Here is an 18,735-nt window from a genome sequence, read left to right on the forward strand (position 1 = left end):
ACTTTTACTACCTCTGGAGAATGATTGATGGCTCTGGGAGGGGAGCTCAAGCTGGGTCAGGAGGTTCCTGGAGAGGCTGAAACGAGAGGGGGATATGCTGGACTGAATGTTTTTAAAAGGAGGTTAACCTTTTGGAATCTATCTGACTGATGCTGTGTCCTCCCCGTGGCCTAGTCCTCTAGTCATGCCTTCCACATGTGTGCTTCACCTCGCTGTTGGGAATCGCTACTGAACCCCCCCCCCCCCCCCCCCCCCCGCGCATCTTCAACAAGCAACAAGAGGTTGGGCGGTTATTGCCTTTCTCATTGGTAGATGTTGTGGTCACTACAGAATCTGTTTTCTCCACAGTCGTTACAAAATGCTGCACGCTGACCTGTTTGGGCGTTTAGAAGTCAGGCAACTGGAATGTATTTTAAGGCAGTGATTCAATGGGTGAAGGCAGACTTTGGAGGACAGACATGAGTATTTGCTGTCAATGCAACTGCATTAGAATAAAAAAAATCCTCTCTCTAACCTGTAGCAGATGTATCGGATACAGAGCCTGCTTTTCATTTGGGCTCAACTCATAAGGCATCGAAAAAAGAGCTTGTTTTGTTTGTTCTAGTCGTATAAGCGAACAAAGCAGTGACATTTTCTGACCTCCTGAGTTTTTGTCTTTGCATCTGCAGAACCGCATTTTGTGGATCGACGAGAAGAATTTAGTCGCCCACGTTGAAGCTGGCATCATCGGTCAGGATCTGGAGAGATTAGTAAGTGGTTTGCCTTCGTCAGAGCTCACGTTTCTAAACCATTTCATACCCAATCATTTCCCATGAAAGGCTCATGTCATTAAGATGGTAAGATGGCCACGAAATCAACTCCCATCCTTTCACCTATAGGAGACCGTGCCTCTTCACCCTGGGTTAGTTGTTTACTGGGAGTACAGGGAGACCATGCCTCTTCACCCTGGGTTAGTTGTTTACTGGGAGTACAGGGAGACCATGCCTCTTCACCCTGGGTTAGTTGTTTACTGGGAGTACAGGGAGACCATGCCTCTTCACCCTGGGTTAGTTGTTTACTGGGAGTACAGGGAGACCATGCCTCTTCACCCTGGGTTAGTTGTTTACTGGGAGTACAGGGAGACCATGCCTCTTCACCCTGGGTTAGTTGTTTTTACTGGGAGTACAGGGAGACCATGCCTCTTCACCCTGGGTTAGTTGTTTACTGGGAGTACAGGGAGACCATGCCTCTTCACCCTGGGTTAGTTGTTTACTGGGAGTACAGGGAGACCATGCCTCTTCACCCTGGGTTAGTTGTTTACTGGGAGTACAGGGAGACCATGCCTCTTCACCCTGGGTTAGTTGTTTACTGGGAGTACAGGGAGACCATGCCTCTTCACCCTGGGTTAGTTGTTTACTGGGAGTACAGGGAGACCATGCCTCTTTACCCTGGGTTAGTTGTTTACTGTACAGGAGACCATGCCTTTACTGGGTTAGTTGTTTACTGGGGGAGACCATGCCTCTTCACCCTGGGTTAGTTGTTTACTGGGGTACAGGAGACCATGCCTCTTCGCCCTGGGTTAGTTGTTTCCTGGGAGTACAGGGATACTATGCCTCTTCACCCTGGGTTAGTTGTTTACTGGGAGTACAGGGAGACCATGCCTCTTCACCCTGGGTTAGTTGTTTACTGGGAGTACAGGGAGACCATGCCTCTTCACCCTGGGTTAGTTGTTTACTGGGAGTACAGGGAGACCATGCCTCTTCACCCTGGGTTAGTTGTTTACTGGGAGTACAGGGAGACCATGCCTCTTCACCCTGGGTTAGTTGTTTACTGGGAGTACAGGGAGGACCATGCCTCTTCACCCTGGGTTAGTTGTTTACTGGGAGTACAGGGAGACCATGCCTCTTCACCCTGGGTTAGTTGTTTACTGGGGGTACAGGGAGACCATGCCTCTTCACCCTGGGTTAGTTGTTTACTGGGGGTACAGGGAGACCATGCCTCTTCGCCCTGGGTTAGTTGTTTCCTGGGAGTACAGGGATACTATGCCTCTTCACCCTGGGTTAGTTGTTTACTGGGAGTACAGGGAGACCATGCCTCTTCACCCTGGGTTAGTTGTTTACTGGGAGTACAGGGAGACCATGCCTCTTCACCCTGGGTTAGTTGTTTACTGGGAGTACAGGGAGACCATGCCTCTTCACCCTGGGTTAGTTGTTTACTGGGAGTACAGGGAGACCATGCCTCTTCACCCTGGGTTAGTTGTTTACTGGGAGTACAGGAGACCATGCCTCTTCACCCTGGGTTAGTTGTTTACTGGGAGTACAGGAGACCATGCCTCTTTACCCTGGGTTAGTTGTTTACTGGGAGTACAGGAGACCATGCCTCTTCACCCTGGGTTAGTTGTTTACTGGGAGTACAGGAGACCATGCCTCTTCACCCTGGGTTAGATGTTTACTGGGAGTACAGGGAGACCATGCCTCTTTACCCTGGGTTAGTTGTTTACTGGGAGTACAGGGAGACCATGCCTCTTTACCCTGGGTTAGTTGTTTACTGGGAGTACAGGGAGACCATGCCTCTTCACCCTGGGTTAGTTGTTTACTGGGAGTACAGGGAGACCATGCCTCTTCACCCTGGGTTAGTTGTTTACTGGGAGTACAGGGAGACCATGCCTCTTCACCCTGGGTTAGTTGTTTACTGGGAGTACAGAGAGACCATGCCTCTTCACCCTGGGTTAGTTGTTTACTGGGAGTACAGAGAGACCATGCCTCTTCACCCTGGGTTAGTTGTTTACTGGGAGTACAGGGAGACCATGCCTCTTCACCCTGGGTTAGTTGTTTACTGGGAGTACAGAGAGACCATGCCTCTTCACCCTGGGTTAGTTGTTTACTGGGAGTACAGGGAGACCATGCTCGGCAGGTCTGAATGGGAGTAGAAGGGGTAACTATGTTCCACAGCAGTGAAGTGTAGAGGCTCGGGCGATGAGCAGATGGCACCATGAAGCTAATTCAGGAAAAAAATGGAGAAGGAGCCAGTGTTTGATGTGGAGGAATGCGTGTGCTGCATCTCAAACAGGCGCCACTTTTGCATATAGAGAGAGGCCATTTTGACTGAGCAGATGGCTCAGTATTGAAAGCTGCCTGTCGGGGAGAGCAGTGCCATAAAACACGGCCTGACTCTCCTCACGTCACCTGGAAGAGAGGAGCCATTAGAGCAGACCAGGGCCATGGCTGCCTGCCGCAGGGGCCCAGCACTCAGACAGGGCTCTACAGCTTTATTACCTCAAATATCTTTCATTGTGCTCCTAAATGGCTTTGTGTGATCACACATTCTCCTTTTTCCCCTAAAAGGTCAGTGTAGAGCCTTGTCAGACCAGGGGACAGCCCACCATCCAAAACTATCTCCTCCACCTTTATTTTGGTCGGTTTATTTTAGACCGTTGTAAAAAACATGTGTGATGTCATCAAGCCAAGAATTTGAATCACAAAAGCCCCATAACGATCCCACGATTTGAATCCAACAATGGAAGAGGAGTTTTGTTTGTCTCATGCCGTTTTGGTTTCATACCAAATTCTTGTGGTTTTAGTGGTTGAGTTCTTTTAATGTGCTCCTTGTATGTGCTCCTATGAATACGAATGAGTGTACTTCTCTGTTGTGTGTGTCCTCCGCAGCTCAACGAGAGCGGCTACTGCACGGGGCATGAGCCCGACTCCATGGAGTTCAGTTCCCTAGGAGGCTGGGTGGCCACGAGGGCATCGGGCATGAAGAAGAACGTATACGGCAACATCGAGGACCTGGTACGTGCCCGCCCTCTTCTCTCTGACGGGCTCTGATCCTACTAGGAGACTGAACAGGCAACCGGTTTTAAAGTGAAAGGCACTAATTAGCGACTCACGCGTGAAGTTGCTGGTGCGGGCCATCAAACCCATCACTATGGGAACCATTCTATTTGTTTTTCATGGGAAAAAGCCTGCTTGCTTTGGTTAAGATCTGTCAATGGTTGACAGAATGTAGCCTTGAATATGACCTCAGCAGCCCAGGTAGCTCCTCTCTGCGGCTATTAAAGTCAAATGTAGTGACTTGAGCTGCCATCTTGTTCGTCCTGTGTGCAGGTGATCCACATAAAGGTGGTGACCCCTCGAGGGGTGATAGAGAAGAGCTGCCAGGGGCCACGCATGTCCACTGGGCCAGACATCCACCACTTCATCCTGGGCTCAGAAGGTAAGACTCACCTCTCCTCTCGTGGCGCATGACTGCAACACGATAAAAGTTTGCCCTATCTGCATGAGTTCACGTGTGTGTGTGTGTGTGTGTGTGTTATGTGATGGGGGTGTAATCTGATGGGGGTGTTGTAGTAACGCGGTACTTCTCACGTAGCGGCTCAGGTTAACTTGAACAAGAGTGGGAGAAGAGATCTAGCCATGAGAGGGGGCTATTGGTTTCGGGGCCTCTGTGCTTCATGCCTGCCCACGCCCCCACCCCTTCTGCCCCCATGTCCTTGTGAGAGAGCCCAGTGAGAATAGTGCCATATGCCAGACCCCCCCCCACACACACACACACACACATACATAAAGAGGAGGTGCAGGGACTCCTGGCACTGCAGTGTTCAACAGCTGTGGGTACACACGCCCAACAAAGCACTGCAAGCTGCTCACTGACTACACACTGGGGCTGGGCAGACATCTCCATTTGTACTCATTAGAATGGTTTTTTGGGATACTTAACGCACATCTGCGAATGAAAGCCTAACAACATGGATTTAATTTAGTCCAATCATCTCTTTTTAAATTACCTTCAATTCAGGGACACAGAGTTTGAAATAAAGACTATCAGAATTGTTGAAAGGGGAGGATGGGTTGGCTCAATGTGCCAAACTAGTTGTTCCTCGTCTAAATGGTATTAGGCTCGAGTTTTGGGCCATTTTTTAAAATGTATTCTGCTGCCTACTGTGAAGCCAGCCCCTGTTAGGTAGGAGAGGAGACGGGACCACCTTGTCCCCAGTCTCAGACACTGTGTGGGCTCCTGGCTGGGCGGCCTGCTCTGCTGCTGGAGCTGAGAGAGAGAGGTCATACCTCTGCTTGGTCTCATTACAATATCTCCCCTTGCACACGCATCCCACACGCTGACACCTGGCCACACTACAGAGCCCCTAGCACTGGAACCCAAACACTGCTCTGCGTGTTAAGTGGCCAGGCGTCCATTTCATTAAAAATGACTAAGAACCCTCTTCCTCTTCTCATTCCGCACACAGTATCTCGCCTCTCGCTAATCTCCCTGACCTTGAAGCGGCCTGAATACCAAACTATTTCCCTCTGTCCTTCTCTAAGCAGCGTAAAAAGGGATTGATTGGAATAATCAATAATAATCAGGTTTCTGCTTCTAAGCCATTGCCAACGTTATGCAGGTGTGTGAAGCAGACCAGCACTAATCTCATGTTGTGTGGAATTAATGTGATGTGAAACTGCCTCCTTTGACTCCTAGCGAGTGGCCTCAGGTTTCAGCTGCATGGCATCTCCCACATCAGGCTTGTTCACTGCTGCTTTTGACAGGAAGTACTTTTCTTCCCTCACTGTGGGATAACAGAACGTAGGAAATACTGCATGGTGCTGACTCCTCTGTTGGAAGGGTCATCTCCTCTAAACAACCCTGGTTATAGCAAGGTTAGAGAGGGCATGTTTACAAAGAGGATTGCAGTGAAAATGGCTCCTGCTGTCCCACTCGCATGCGATACAGTCTCCTCCTCTGGAGTCGGCGTGTTAGTTGACCTTGTTGAGCGCTTTCTGCTGGTCCTACCCAGCCTCCTCTCTCTTGCGCGCTCGCGCTCGTTCCCCGTCTCGCGCTCGTTCCCCGTCTCGAGCTCGTTCCCCGTCTCGCGCTCGTTCCCCGTCTCGCGCTCGTTCCCCGTCTCGCGCTCGTTCCCCGTCTCGCGCTCGTTCCCGTCTCGCTCGTTCCCGTCTCGCTCGTTCCCGTCTCGCGTCTCGCGCTCGTTCCCGTCTCGCGTCTCGCGCTTTCGTTCCCGTCTCGCGCTCGTTCCCGTCTCGCGCTCGTTCCCGTCTCGCGCTCGTTCCCGTCTCGCGCTCGTTCCCGTCTCGCGCTCGTTCCCGTCTCGCTCGTTCCCGTCTCGCGCTTTCGTTCCCGTCTCGCGCTCGTTCCCCGTCTCGCGCTCGTTCCCCGTCTCGCGCTCGTTCCCCGTCTCGCGCTCGTTCCCCGTCTCGCGCTCGTTCCCCGTCTCGCGCTCGTTCCCCGTCTCGCGCTCGTTCCCCGTCTCGCGCTCGTTCCCCGTCTCGCGCTCGTTCCCCGTCTCGCGCTCGTTCCCGTCTCGCGCTCGTTCCCGTCTCGCGCTCGTTCCCGTCTCGCGCTCGTTCCCGTCGCTCGCTCCCGCTCGTTCCCCGTCTCGCTCGCTCCTCGCTCCCTCCGTCTCGCTCGCTCCCTCGCTCCCTCCGTCTCGCTCGCTCCCTCGCTCGCTCCGTCTCGCTCGCTCGCTCGCTCCGTCTCGCTCGCTCCCTCGCTCCCGTCTCGCTCGCTCCGTCTCGCTCGCTCCGTCTCGCTCGCTCCGTCTCGCTCGCTCCGTCTCGCTCGCTCCGTCTCGCTCGCTCCGTCTCGCTCCCTCCCTCCGTCTCGCTCCCTCCCTCCGTCTCGCTCCCTCCCTCCGTCTCGCTCCCTCCCTCCGTCTCGCTCCCTCCTCCCTCCGTCTCGCTCGCTCCCTCCCTCCCCCGTCTCTCGCTCGCTCCCTCCCTCCCTCCGTCTCGCTCGCTCCCTCCCTCCCCCCGTCTCGCTCGCTCCCTCCCTCCCTCCGTCTCGCTCGCTCCCTCCCTCCCCGTCTCGCTCGCTCCCTCCCTCCCTCCGTCTCGCTCGCTCGCTCCCTCCCTCCCGTCTCGCTCGCTCGCTCCCTCCCTCCGTCTCGCTCGCTCCCTCCCTCCCTCCCGTCTCGCTCGCTCGCTCCCTCCCTCCGTCTCGCTCGCTCCCTCCCTCCCTCCGTCTCGCTCGCTCCCTCCCTCCCTCCGTCTCGCTCCTCGCTCCCTCCCTCCGTCTCGCTCCCTCCCTCCGTCTCGCTCCTGTCTCCGTCTCGCTCCCTCCTCCGTCTCGCTCCCTGTCTCCGTCTCGCTCCCTCCCTCCGTCTCGCTCCCTCCTCCCTCCGTCTCGCTCCCTCCCTCCCTCCGTCTCGCTCCTCCCTCCCTCCGTCCGCTCCCTCCCTCCTCCGTCTCGCTCCCTCCCCTCCCTCCGTCTCGCTCCCTCCCTCCCTCCCTCCTCCCTCCCTCCCTCCGTCTCCCTCCGTCTCGCTCCCTCCCTCCTCCGTCTCGCTCGCTCCCTCCCTCCCTCCGTCTCGCTCGCTCCCTCCCTCCGTCTCGCTCCCTCCCTCCGTCTCCGCTCGCTCCCTCCCTCCCTCCGTCTCGCTCGCTCCCTCCCTCCGTCTCGCTCCCTCCCTCCCTCCCTCCGTCTCGCTCGCTCCCTCCCTCCCTCCGTCTCGCTCCCTCCCTCCCTCCCGTCTCGCTCGCTCCCTCCCTCCGTCTCGCTCGCTCCCTCCCTCCCTCCGTCTCGCTCGCTCCCTCCGTCTCGCTCGCTCCCTCCCTCCGTCTCCGCTCGCTCCCTCCCTCCCTCCGTCTCGCTCGCTCCGTCTCGCTCGCTCCGTCTCGCTCGCTCCGTCTCGCTCGCTCCCTCCGTCTCGCTCGCTCCCTCCGTCTCGCTCGCTCCCTCCCTCCGTCTCGCTCCCTCCCTCCGTCTCGCTCCCTCCCTCCGTCTCGCTCCCTCCCTCCGTCTCGCTCGCTCCCTCCCTCCGTCTCGCTCGCTCCCTCCCTCCGTCTCGCTCGCTCCCTCCCTCCGTCTCGCTCGCTCCCTCCCCCGTCTCGCTCCCTCCCTCCCTCCCTCCGTCTCGCTCCCTCCCTCCCTCCGTCTCGCTCGCTCCCTCCTCCGTCTCGCTCGCTCCCTCCCTCCGTCTCGCTCGCTCCCTCCCTCCCTCCGTCTCGCTCGCTCCCTCCCTCCCTCCGTCTCGCTCGCTCCCTCCCTCCCTCCGTCTCGCTCGCTCCCTCCCTCCGTCTCGCTCGCTCCCTCCCTCCGTCTCGCTCGCTCCCTCCCTCCGTCTCTCTCGCTCGCTCCCTCCCTCCGTCTCGCTCGCTCCCTCCCTCCGTCTCGCTCCCTCCCTCCCTCCGTCTCGCTCCCTCCCTCCCTCCCGTCTCGCTCCCTCCCTCCCTCCGTCTCGCTCCCCTCCCTCCCTCCGTCTCGCTCCCTCCCTCCCTCCGTCTCGCTCCCTCCCTCCCTCCGTCTCGCTCCCTCCCCTCCCTCCGTCTCGCTCCTCCCTCCCTCCGTCTCGCTCCCTCCCTCCGTCTCGCTCCCTCCCTCCCTCCCTCCGTCTCGCTCCCTCCGTCTCGCTCCTCCCTCCCTCCCTCCGTCTCGCTCCCTCCCTCCCTCCCTCCGTCTCGCTCCCTCCCTCCCTCCCTCCGTCTCGCTCCCTCCCTCCGTCTCGCTCCCCTCCCTCCCTCCGTCTCGCTCGCTCCCTCCCTCCGTCTCGCTCGCTCCCTCCCTCCGTCTCGCTCCTCCCTCCCCTCCGTCTCGCTCCCTCCCTCCCTCCGTCTCGCTCCCTCCCTCCCTCCGTCTCGCTCGCTCCCTCCCTCCGTCTCGCTCGCTCCCTCCCTCCGTCTCGCTCGCTCCCTCCCTCCGTCTCGCTCGCTCCCTCCCTCCCTCCGTCTCGCTCGCTCCCTCCCTCCCTCCCTCCCCCTCCCTCCCTCCCTCCGTCTCGCTCCCTCCCTCCCTCCGTCTCGCTCGCTCCTTCCCTCCCTCCGTCTCGCTCGCTCCCTCCCTCCCTCGTCTCGCTCCCTCCGTCTCGCTCGCTCCTCCTCCGTCTCGCTCGCTCCCTCCCTCCCTCCGTCTCGCTCGCTCCCTCCGTCTCGCTCCCTCCGTCTCGCTCCCTCCCTCCGTCTCCCTCCCTCCGTCTCCCTCCCTCCCTCCCTCCGTCTCGCTCCCTCCCTCCCTCCCGTCTCGCTCCCTCCCTCCCTCCTCTCCTCGCTCCCTCCCTCCCTCCCTCCGTCTCGCTCCCTCCCTCCCTCCGTCTCGCTCCCTCCCTCCCTCCCTCCGTCTCGCTCCCCCTCCCTCCCTCCGTCTCGCTCCCTCCCTCCGTCTCGCTCGCTCCCTCCCTCCCTCCCTCGCTCCGTCTCGCTCCCTCCGTCTCGCTCCCTCCGTCTCGCTCCCCTCCCTCCCGTCTCGCTCCCTCCCTCCCTCCGTCTCGCTCGCTCCCTCCCTCCCTCCCTCCGTCTCGCTCCCTCCCTCCCTCCGTCTCGCTCCCTCCCTCCCTCCCTCCGTCTCGCTCCCTCCCTCCCTCCCTCCGTCTCGCTCCCTCCCTCCGTCTGCCGCTCGCTCCCTCCCTCCCTCCCTCGCTCCGTCTCGCTCCCTCCGTCTCGCTCCCTCCGTCTCGCTCCCCTCCCTCCGTCTCGCTCCCTCCCTCCCTCCGTCTCGCTCGCTCCCTCCCTCCGTCTCGCTCGCTCCCTCCCTCCCCCTCCCTCCGTCTCGCTCGCTCCCTCCGTCTCGCTCGCTCCCTCCCTCCGTCTCGCTCGCTCCCTCGCTCGCTCCCTCCCTCCGTCTCGCTCGCTCCCTCCCTCCGTCTCGCTCGCTCCCTCCCTCCGTCTCGCTCGCTCCCTCCCTCCGTCCCTCCCTCCCTCCGTCTCGCTCCCTCCCTCCCTCCCTCCGTCTCGCTCCCTCCCTCCCTCCGTCTCGCTCGCTCCCTCCCTCCGTCTCGCTCGCTCCCTCCCTCCGTCTCGCTCGCTCCCTCCCTCCCTCCGTCTCGCTCGCTCCCTCCCTCCCTCCGTCTCGCTCGCTCCCTCCCTCCCTCCGTCTCGCTCGCTCCCTCCCTCCGTCTTGCTCGCTCCCTCCCTCCGTCCTCTCGCTCGCTCCCTCCCTCCGTCTCGCTCGCTCCCTCCCTCCGTCTCGCTCGCTCCCTCCCTCCGTCTCGCTCGCTCCCTCCCTCCGTCTCGCTCCCTCCCTCCCTCCGTCTCGCTCCCTCCCTCCCTCCGTCTCGCTCCCTCCCTCCCTCCGTCTGCTCCCTCCCTCCCTCCGTCTCGCTCCCTCCCTCCCTCCCTCCGTCTCGCTCCCTCCCTCCCTCCGTCTCGCTCCCTCCCTCCCTCCGTCTCGCTCCCTCCGTCTCGCTCCCTCCCTCCCTCCCTCCGTCTCGCTCCCTCCCTCCCTCCCTCCGTCTCGCTCCCTCCCTCCCTCCGTCTCGCTCGCTCCCTCCCTCCGTCTCGCTCGCTCCCTCCCTCCGTCTCGCTCCCTCCTCCCTCCGTCTCGCTCCCTCCCTCCCTCCGTCTCGCTCCCTCCCTCCGTCTCGCTCGCTCCCTCCCTCCGTCTCGCTCCCTCCCTCCGTCTCGCTCGCTCCCTCCCTCCGTCTCGCTCGCTCCCTCCCTCCCTCCGTCTCGCTCGCTCCCTCCCTCCCTCCGTCTCGCTCGCTCCCTCCCTCCCTCCCTCCCCCTCCCTCCCTCCCTCCGTCTCGCTCGCTCCCTCCCTCCCTCCGTCTCGCTCGCTCCTTCCCTCCCTCCGTCTCGCTCGCTCCCTCCCTCCCTCCGTCTCGCTCCCTCCGTCTCGCTCGCTCCCTCCCTCCGTCTCGCTCGCTCCCTCCCTCCCTCCGTCTCGCTCGCTCCCTCCGTCTCGCTCCCTCCCTCCCTCCCTCCGTCTCGCTCCCTCCCTCCCTCCCTCCGTCTCGCTCCCTCCCTCCCTCCCTCCGTCTCCCTCCCTCCCTCCCTCCGTCTCCCTCCCTCCCTCCCTCCGTCTCGCTCCCTCCCTCCCTCCGTCTCGCTCCCTCCCCTCCCTCCGTCTCGCTCGCTCCCTCCCTCCTCCCTCCGTCTCGCTCGCTCCCTCCCTCCCTCCCTCCGTCTCGCTCCCTCCCTCCCTCCGTCTCGCTCCCTCCCTCCCTCCGTCTCGCTCCCTCCCTCCCTCCGTCTCGCTCCCTCCCTCCCTCCCTCCGTCTCGCTCCCTCCCTCCCTCCCCCTCCGTCTCGCTCCCTCCCTCCCTCCTTCCGTCTCGCTCCCTCCCTCCCTCCCTCCGTCTCGCTCGCTCCCTCCCTCCCTCCCTCGCTCCGTCTCGCTCCCTCCGTCTCGCTCCCTCCCTCCGTCTCGCTCCCTCCCTCCCTCCGTCTCGCTCGCTCCCTCCCTCCCTCCGTCTCGCTCGCTCCCTCCCTCCGTCTCGCTCGCTCCCTCCCCCTCCCTCCCTCCCTCCCCCTCCCTCCGTCTCGCTCGCTCCCTCCCTCCGTCTCGCTCGCTCCCTCCCTCCGTCTCGCTCGCTCCCTCCCTCCCGTCTCGCTCGCTCCCTCGCTCCCTCCCTCCCTCCGTCTCGCTCGCTCCCTCGCTCCCTCCCTCCGTCTCGCTCGTTCGCTCCCTCCCTCCGTCTCGCTCGCTCCCTCGCTCCCTCCCTCGGTCTCGCTCCCTCCCTCCGTCTCGCTCCCTCGCTCCCTCACTCAGTCTCGCTCGTTCGCTCCCTCACTCAGTCTCGCTCGTTCGCTCCCTCACTCCGTCTCGCTCGTTCGCTCCCTCACTCCGTCTCGCTCGTTCGCTTCGTCTCTCTCTCTCCCCGTCTCGCTCGCTCCCTCCGTCTCTCTCTCCCCGTCTCGCTCTCTCCCCGTCTCTCGCTCGTCTCTGTGCTGTGGGTTCTACCTCCACCAGAGTGTGAGTGTGACGAGGCCCAGGTTATGTGCCGAGGGGTGATGATGGAGTCACGTTCTTGGTTGGGCCACTAGAGAGCAGCATGTGGCATGTAGTGTCACATTAAAGGGCTCATTAACGGCCCTGGCATGCACAGGACAGCCCCTAATGGATCTGGCTGTACATCAGTCAAGTACACATTTACAGAATTACAGATTCATCTGAAGGAAAAGGTTCTGTATTTTTGAGATTTCAGAAAATGTTATTGATGATTTTATTTTGAGGAAACTTGTGAATTCAGAGCCAATAATAGATCAAGACAATGTATGGTTCAACTTGATCTGACAGTATGTAATTATTGTGGATATTTTCTCAAATTAGCCAACGTTCATAAACACTCATTTAGCCATTATCAAGACATCTGTTTTTTTTATATGGAAATAGTAATTAACAACAATATATTAAATGAAAAATCACGTTTTGATTTCCTCCCGCAGAATTATTAACAGGTGACTGAGGTTATCACTATTTACGGTGATTAAGATAAAGTCTTTGTTTACAATCCTTTCCACCGTTCAGGTTTTATAGAGCCAGTTACTGCATCTATACTCTCCGTGGGATTTGTAAACGGAGCAAAGCAAAACAGGATTCCTTTATTGGTGTGTTTACTGCGTAGTTAGTTTCATTAGTTGTCCATAGTTTGCCATTTGGGAGTCCGTCCATGTCAATAACATGCATCTGCATTCAAATTGTCATCCTTTTCTACAACCTCTTTGTTAGTTTTTCTGAAACACGGGAAATGGCGTTGTGTGTTTTGATAGAGAACCTTCCTTAAGGGACTAGTGCGTCCCAAATGGCACCCTCTTCCTTCAATAGTGCACTACTTTTTACCAGAGCCCTATGGGCACTGATAAGAAATAGTGCTCTATACAAGGGAATAGGGGTCCATTTTGGACATTTTTGCGGCAGGGAAAATTCTACGTGTAACATGACACGTAAAAGCTACAGACACAGTGGATACTTTGTGGGGTCAGAGGTTAGCTGGGAACCCTGGGCGACATGTAATGGGCGCCTGGTGTTGGCCTTCCTTTGATATGGACCTGTTTTATTTCCTCGATAAATCTCATTGGTCTCCTGTGAGCAGCATGAAACCAGATCACAAGAGGTGAAAGGTGACACACAGGTCACCACCAGTGATGTGGTGGTAAAGAAACCAGGTGGATGAACGCTTGCACCAAAACAAATGTAAAAGGTGCGGAAACTGCGTTTTACATGTGGTTACCCTCCACTACACCACTGGTCGTCACCAACCCAGTTGGTTAAGTCAGGCTTTACCGCTTCAATTATCAATCAAACCTAACCCCAACCAATGTCAGGCTTTACCGCTTCAATTATCAATCAAACCTAACCCCAACCAATGTCAGGCTTTACCGCTTCAATTATCAATCAAACCTAACCCCAACCAATGTCAGGCTTTACCGCTTCAATTATCAATCAAAGCTAACCCCAACCAATGTCAGGCTTTACCGCTTCAATTATCAATCAAACCTAACCCCAACCAATGTCAGGCATTACCGCTTCAATTATCAATCAAACCTAACCCCAACCAATGTCAGGCATTACGCTTCAATTATCAATCAAACCTAACCCCAACCAATGTCAGGCATTACCGCTTCAATTATCAATCAAACCTAACCCCAACCAATGTCAGGCATTACCGCTTCAATTATCAATCAAACCTAACCCCAACCAATGTCAGGCTTTACCGCTTCAATTATCAATCAAACCTAACCCCAACCAATGTCAGGCATTACCGCTTCAATTATCAATCAAACCTAACCCCAACCAATGTCAGGCATTACCGCTTCAATTATCAATCAAACCTAACCCCAACCAATGTCAGGCATTACCGCTTCAATTATCAATCAAACCTAACCCCAACCAATGTCAGGCTTTACCGCTTCAATTATCAATCAAACCTAACCCCAACCAATGTCAGGCATTACCGCTTCAATTATCAATCAAACCTAACCCCAACCAATGTCAGGCATTACCGCTTCAATTATCAATCAAACCTAACCCCAACCAATGTCAGGCTATTGTTTCGAAATCGTTATTGCGTGAGAAGCTCGGTTTCTATTGTGTGTTCCCTTGTGTTTTCCCCTAGGAACTCTTGGTGTGGTTACCGAGGTAACGATGAAGATCCGACCAATCCCCGAGTACCAGAAGTACGGCTCGGTGGTCTTCCCAAACTTTGAAGCAGGAGTGGCCTGCTTACGAGAGGTAGCCAAGCAGGTAAAGACCATTACCATCTTGTGTTGAGTGTTTGTACAATGTAACCTATAGGCTACATCATAATAACAATGAGAACAGTAGCTAAACTATGCAGGCATTGAACAGTGCAGATCAATGCAATACTGCAGTGTACAAACAAAGGGGTCAGTTAATGATGGGCAGATCTCCAATTCTGGGAAGGAATTAATTTGAATGATAATGAAGACCATAATAACGAATAAGCTACCTCTTTCCACTCTTACTGGGCAGTGCTGATGCAACCATTATCGATGACTACAAGCATATGATTTGTGCAGCTCCGTTCGTAACAGAACTGAGTTGAGTCGGTACACTAGTATAGCACACAATTTAAGGTATCGACCATTGAGCCGTGGCTTTTGATGTACGGGGATCCACACACGACCAGGAATGTCTGCTCATGTCTACAGGTTGTGTATTATTGTGTGACAAATGTCATTTCAAAGGTTTTTCCTCTAAATTACGAAACGTAATGCAGGTTCAACTTTCACTAGGGAAATTACTAGAATAAAGTGTGGGATGGGGAAATGTGCACAAAATAAAATGAAACATGCTCCTAAATTATACTTTTCCCCCCCCCAAGAGGTGTGCACCTGCATCCATCCGGCTCATGGATAACGAACAGTTTCAGTTTGGTAAGTCATCATTCAAAACCCTGCCATTTCATCTCTGCAAAGGCATCTACATTGTGTGTATAAAACATTAGAACACCTTCCTAATATTGAGTTGCACCCCCACCCCACTTTTACCCTCAGAACAGCCTCAATTTGTCAGGGCATGGACTCTACAAGGTGTTGAAAGTGTTCCACAGGGATGCTGGCCCATGTTTTTATTTATTTATTTATTTCACCTTTATTTAACCAGGTAGGCTAGTTGAGAACAAGTTCTCATTTGCAACTGCGACCTGGCCAAGATAAAGCATAGCAGTGTGAACAGACAACAGAGTTACACATGGAGTAAACAATTAACAAGTCAATAACACAGTAGAAAAAAAATGGGCAGTCTATATACAATGTGTGCAAAAGGCATGAGGTAGGCAAATAATACAATTTTGCAGATTAACACTGGAGTGATAAATGATCAGATGGTCATGTACAGGTAGAGATATTGGTGTGCAAAAGAGCAGAAAAGTAAATAATATATATATATTGTTTTTTTAATAAAAAAAAAAGTATAAAAACAGTATGGGAATGAGGTAGGTGAAAATGGGTGGGCTATTTACCAATAGACTATGTACAGCTGCAGCGATCGGTTAGCTGCTCGGATAGCTGATGTTTGAAGTTGGTGAGGGAGATAAGTCTCCAACTTCAGCGATTTTTGCAGTTCGTTCCAGTCACAGGCAGCAGAGTACTGGAACGAAAGGCGGCCAAATGAGGTGTTGGCTTTAGGGATGATCAGTGAGATACACCTGCTGGAGCGCGTGCTACGGATGGGTGTTGCCATCGTGACCAGTGAACTGAGATAAGGCGGAGCTTTACCTAGCATGGACTTGTAGATGACCTGGAGCCAGTGGGTCTGGCGACGAATATGCAGCGAGGGCCAGCCGACTAGAGCATACAAGTCGCAGTGGTGGGTGGTATAAGGTGCTTTGGTGACAAAACGGATGGCACTGTGATAGACTGCATCCAGTTTGCTGAGTAGAGTGTTGGAAGCCATTTTGTAGATGACATCGCCGAAATCGAGGATCGGTAGGATAGTCAGTTTTACTAGGGTAAGCTTGGCGGCGTGAGTGAAGGAGGCTTTGTTGCGGAATAGAAAGCCGACTCTTGATTTGATTTTCGATTGGAGATGTTTGATGTGAGTCTGGAAGGAGAGTTTGCAGTCTAGCCAGACACCTAGGTACTTATAGATGTCCACATATTCAAGGTCGGAACCATCCAGGGTGGTGATGCTAGTCGGGCATGCGGGTGCAGGCAGCGATCGGTTGAAAAGCATGCATTTGGTTTTACTCGCGTTTAAGAGCAGTTGGAGGCCACGGAAGGAGTGCTGTATGGCATTGAAGCTCGTTTGGAGGTTAGATAGCACAGTGTCTAATGACGGGCCGAAAGTATATAGAATGGTGTCGTCTGCGTAGAGGTGGATCAGGGAATCGCCCGCAGCAAGAGCAACATCATTGATATATACAGAGAAAAGAGTCGGCCCGAGAATTGAACCCTGTGGCACCCCCATAGAGACTGCCAGAGGACCGGACAGCATGCCCTCCGATTTGACACACTGAACTCTGTCTGCAAAGTAATTGGTGAACCAGGCAAGGCAGTCATCCGAGAAACCGAGGCTATTGAGTCTGCCGATAAGAATATGGTGATTGACAGAGTCGAAAGCCTTGGCGAGGTCGATGAAGACGGCTGCACAGTACTGTCTTTTATCGATGGCGGTTATGATATCGTTTAGTACCTTGAGCGTGGCTGAGGTGCACCCGTGACCGGCTCGGAAACCAGATTGCACAGCGGAGAAGGTACGGTGGGATTCGAGATGGTCAGTGACCTGTTTGTTGACTTGGCTTTCGAAGACCTTAGATAGGCAGGGCAGGATGGATATAGGTCTATAGCAGTTTGGGTCCAGGGTGTCTCCCCCTTTGAAGAGGGGGATGACTGCGGCAGCTTTCAATCCTTGGGGATCTCAGACGATATGAAAGAGAGGTTGAACAGGCTGGTAATAGGGGTTGCAACAATGGCGGCAGATAGTTTCAGAAATAGAGGGTCCAGATTGTCAAGCCCAGCTGATTTGTACGGGTCTAGGTTTTGCAGCTCTTTCAGAACATCTGCTATCTGGATTTGGGTAAAGGAGAACCTGGAGAGGCTTGGGCGAGGAGCTGCGGGGCGGAGCTGTTGGCCGAGGTTGGAGTAGCCAGGCGGAAGGCATGGCCAGCCGTTGAGAAGTGCTTATTGAAGCTTTCGATAATCGTGGATTTATCGGTGGAGACCGTGTTACCTAGCCTCAGTGCAGTGGGCAGCTGGGAGGAGGTGCTCTTGTTCTCCATGGACTTCACAGTGTCCCAGAACTTTTTGGAGTTGGAGCTACAGGATGCAAACTTCTGCCTGAAGAAGCTGCCCTTAGCTTTCCTGACTGACTGCGTGTATTGGTTCCTGACTTCCCTGAACAGTTGCATATCACGGGGGCTATTCGATGCTATTGCAGTCCGCCACAGGATGTTTTTGTGCTGGTCGAGGGCAGTCAGGTCTGGAGTGAACCAAGGGCTGTATCTGTTCTTGGTTCTGCATTTTTTGAACGGAGCATGCTTATCTAAAATGGTGAGGAAGTTACTTTTAAAGAATGACCAGGCATCCTCAACTGACGGGATGAGGTCAATGTCCTTCCAGGATACCCGGGCCAGGTCGATTAGAAAGGCCCAATGCTTCCCACCGTTGTGTTAAGTTGGACGGGCGTCCTTTGGGTAGTGGACCATTCTCTTTTATTTATTTGATTTGATTTTTTTTTACCCCTTTTTCTCCCCAATTTCGTGGTATCCAATTGTTATAGTAGCTACTATCTTGTCTCATCACTACAACTCCCGTACGGGCTCGGGAGAGACTAAGTCATGCGTCCTCCGATACACAACCCAGCCAGCCGTACTGCTTCTTAACACAGCGCGCATCGAACCTGGAAGCCAGCCGCACCAATGTGTCGTCGGAGGGTACACCGTGCACCTGGCAACCTTGGTTAGCGCGCACTGCACCCGGCCCGCCACAGGAGTCGCTGGTGCGCGATGAGACAAGGACATCCCTACCAACCAAGCCCTCCCTAACCCGGACGACTCTAGGCCAATTGTGCGTCGCCCCACGGACCTCCCAGTCGCGGCCGGTTACGACAGAGCCTGGGCGCAAACCCAGGGACTCTGATGGCACAGCTGGCGCTGCAGTACAGCGCCCTTAACCACTGCGCCACCCGGGAGGCCAGTGGACCATTCTCGATAACCACAGGAAAGTGTTGAGTGTGAAAAACCCAGCAGCATTGCAGTTCTTGACACAAACCGGTGTACCTGGCACCTACTACCAGAACCTGTTCAAAGTCACTTCAATCTTTTTTGTCTTGCCCATTCACCCTCTGAATGGCACACATACCCAGTCCATGTCTCAATTGTCTCGAGGCTTAAAAATCCTTCTTTTAACCTGTGTCCTCCAATTCATCTACACTGATTGAAGTGGATTTAACAAGTGGCATCAATAAGTGATCATGGCGTTCACCTGGTCAGTCTGTCATGGAAAGACCTCATAATGTTTTGTACACTCAGTGTGTCTTTGTTTAACACGGGAGCTCAAAGTGAAGTATATTTTTCTTGAGCTCTGGGGGAATGTATCAGGCGTTGGTGCCCGACATGCTCTCTGGCTCCACATGCGGCCTGTGCTGTGTGGCTGACCTGGTTTCCATTTCTAAGTAATTCCCTCTAGTTCCCTCCACAGTTCACCCCCCTCTGTAGCCTTTCTCAGACAAGGCTGGAATCTGAGAAACATGCTAGTACCTTCTAGTGATGGGGGGGATCAATATCGGGATATTATTTCCATGATATATTGCATCGTTTTGACAATTCCGCAATATTATTTCTGCGCTAGTTGGCTGTACCTGCACCAAAACTCCTTCATAGCCTTTTCTCCGTCTTCTTTTTAAATAGGGAGCACTTTTATTTCTATGACTGATCAAAACTCGTTTTCTCATGTCTCTCTCTGTCCCACTGCAGCAGACATATGGTGAGGAATATGTTTGGAAAATGGAATCTCAATAAAATCACAGTATCGAATCGCAATGCATGTAGAATCACAATATATATCATATCGGCACCTAAGTATCGTGATAATATCATATGGCGAGGTGCCCGGCAATTCCCAGCTTGAAT

The 18,735-nt window shown here is 55.1% G+C and overlaps 1 protein-coding gene across 1 annotated transcript in view; it reads left to right on the forward strand.

Annotated features, from left to right (window-relative positions):
- agps (alkylglycerone phosphate synthase) overlaps positions 1–18,735 on the forward strand; it is a 45,727-nt gene that overhangs the window by 12,879 nt on the left and 14,113 nt on the right. Inside the window, exons 8-12 of the mRNA XM_065012773.1 lie at positions 669–749; positions 3,645–3,770; positions 4,086–4,194; positions 13,759–13,886; positions 14,488–14,539. Of these exons, the coding sequence (XP_064868845.1) occupies positions 669–749; positions 3,645–3,770; positions 4,086–4,194; positions 13,759–13,886; positions 14,488–14,539 (496 nt within the window). The remainder of the gene's footprint in view (positions 1–668; positions 750–3,644; positions 3,771–4,085; positions 4,195–13,758; positions 13,887–14,487; positions 14,540–18,735) is intronic.

This window comes from Oncorhynchus nerka, linkage group LG3, assembly GCF_034236695.1.
Source record: "Oncorhynchus nerka isolate Pitt River linkage group LG3, Oner_Uvic_2.0, whole genome shotgun sequence".
Taxonomy (NCBI): Eukaryota; Metazoa; Chordata; class Actinopteri; order Salmoniformes; family Salmonidae; genus Oncorhynchus; species Oncorhynchus nerka.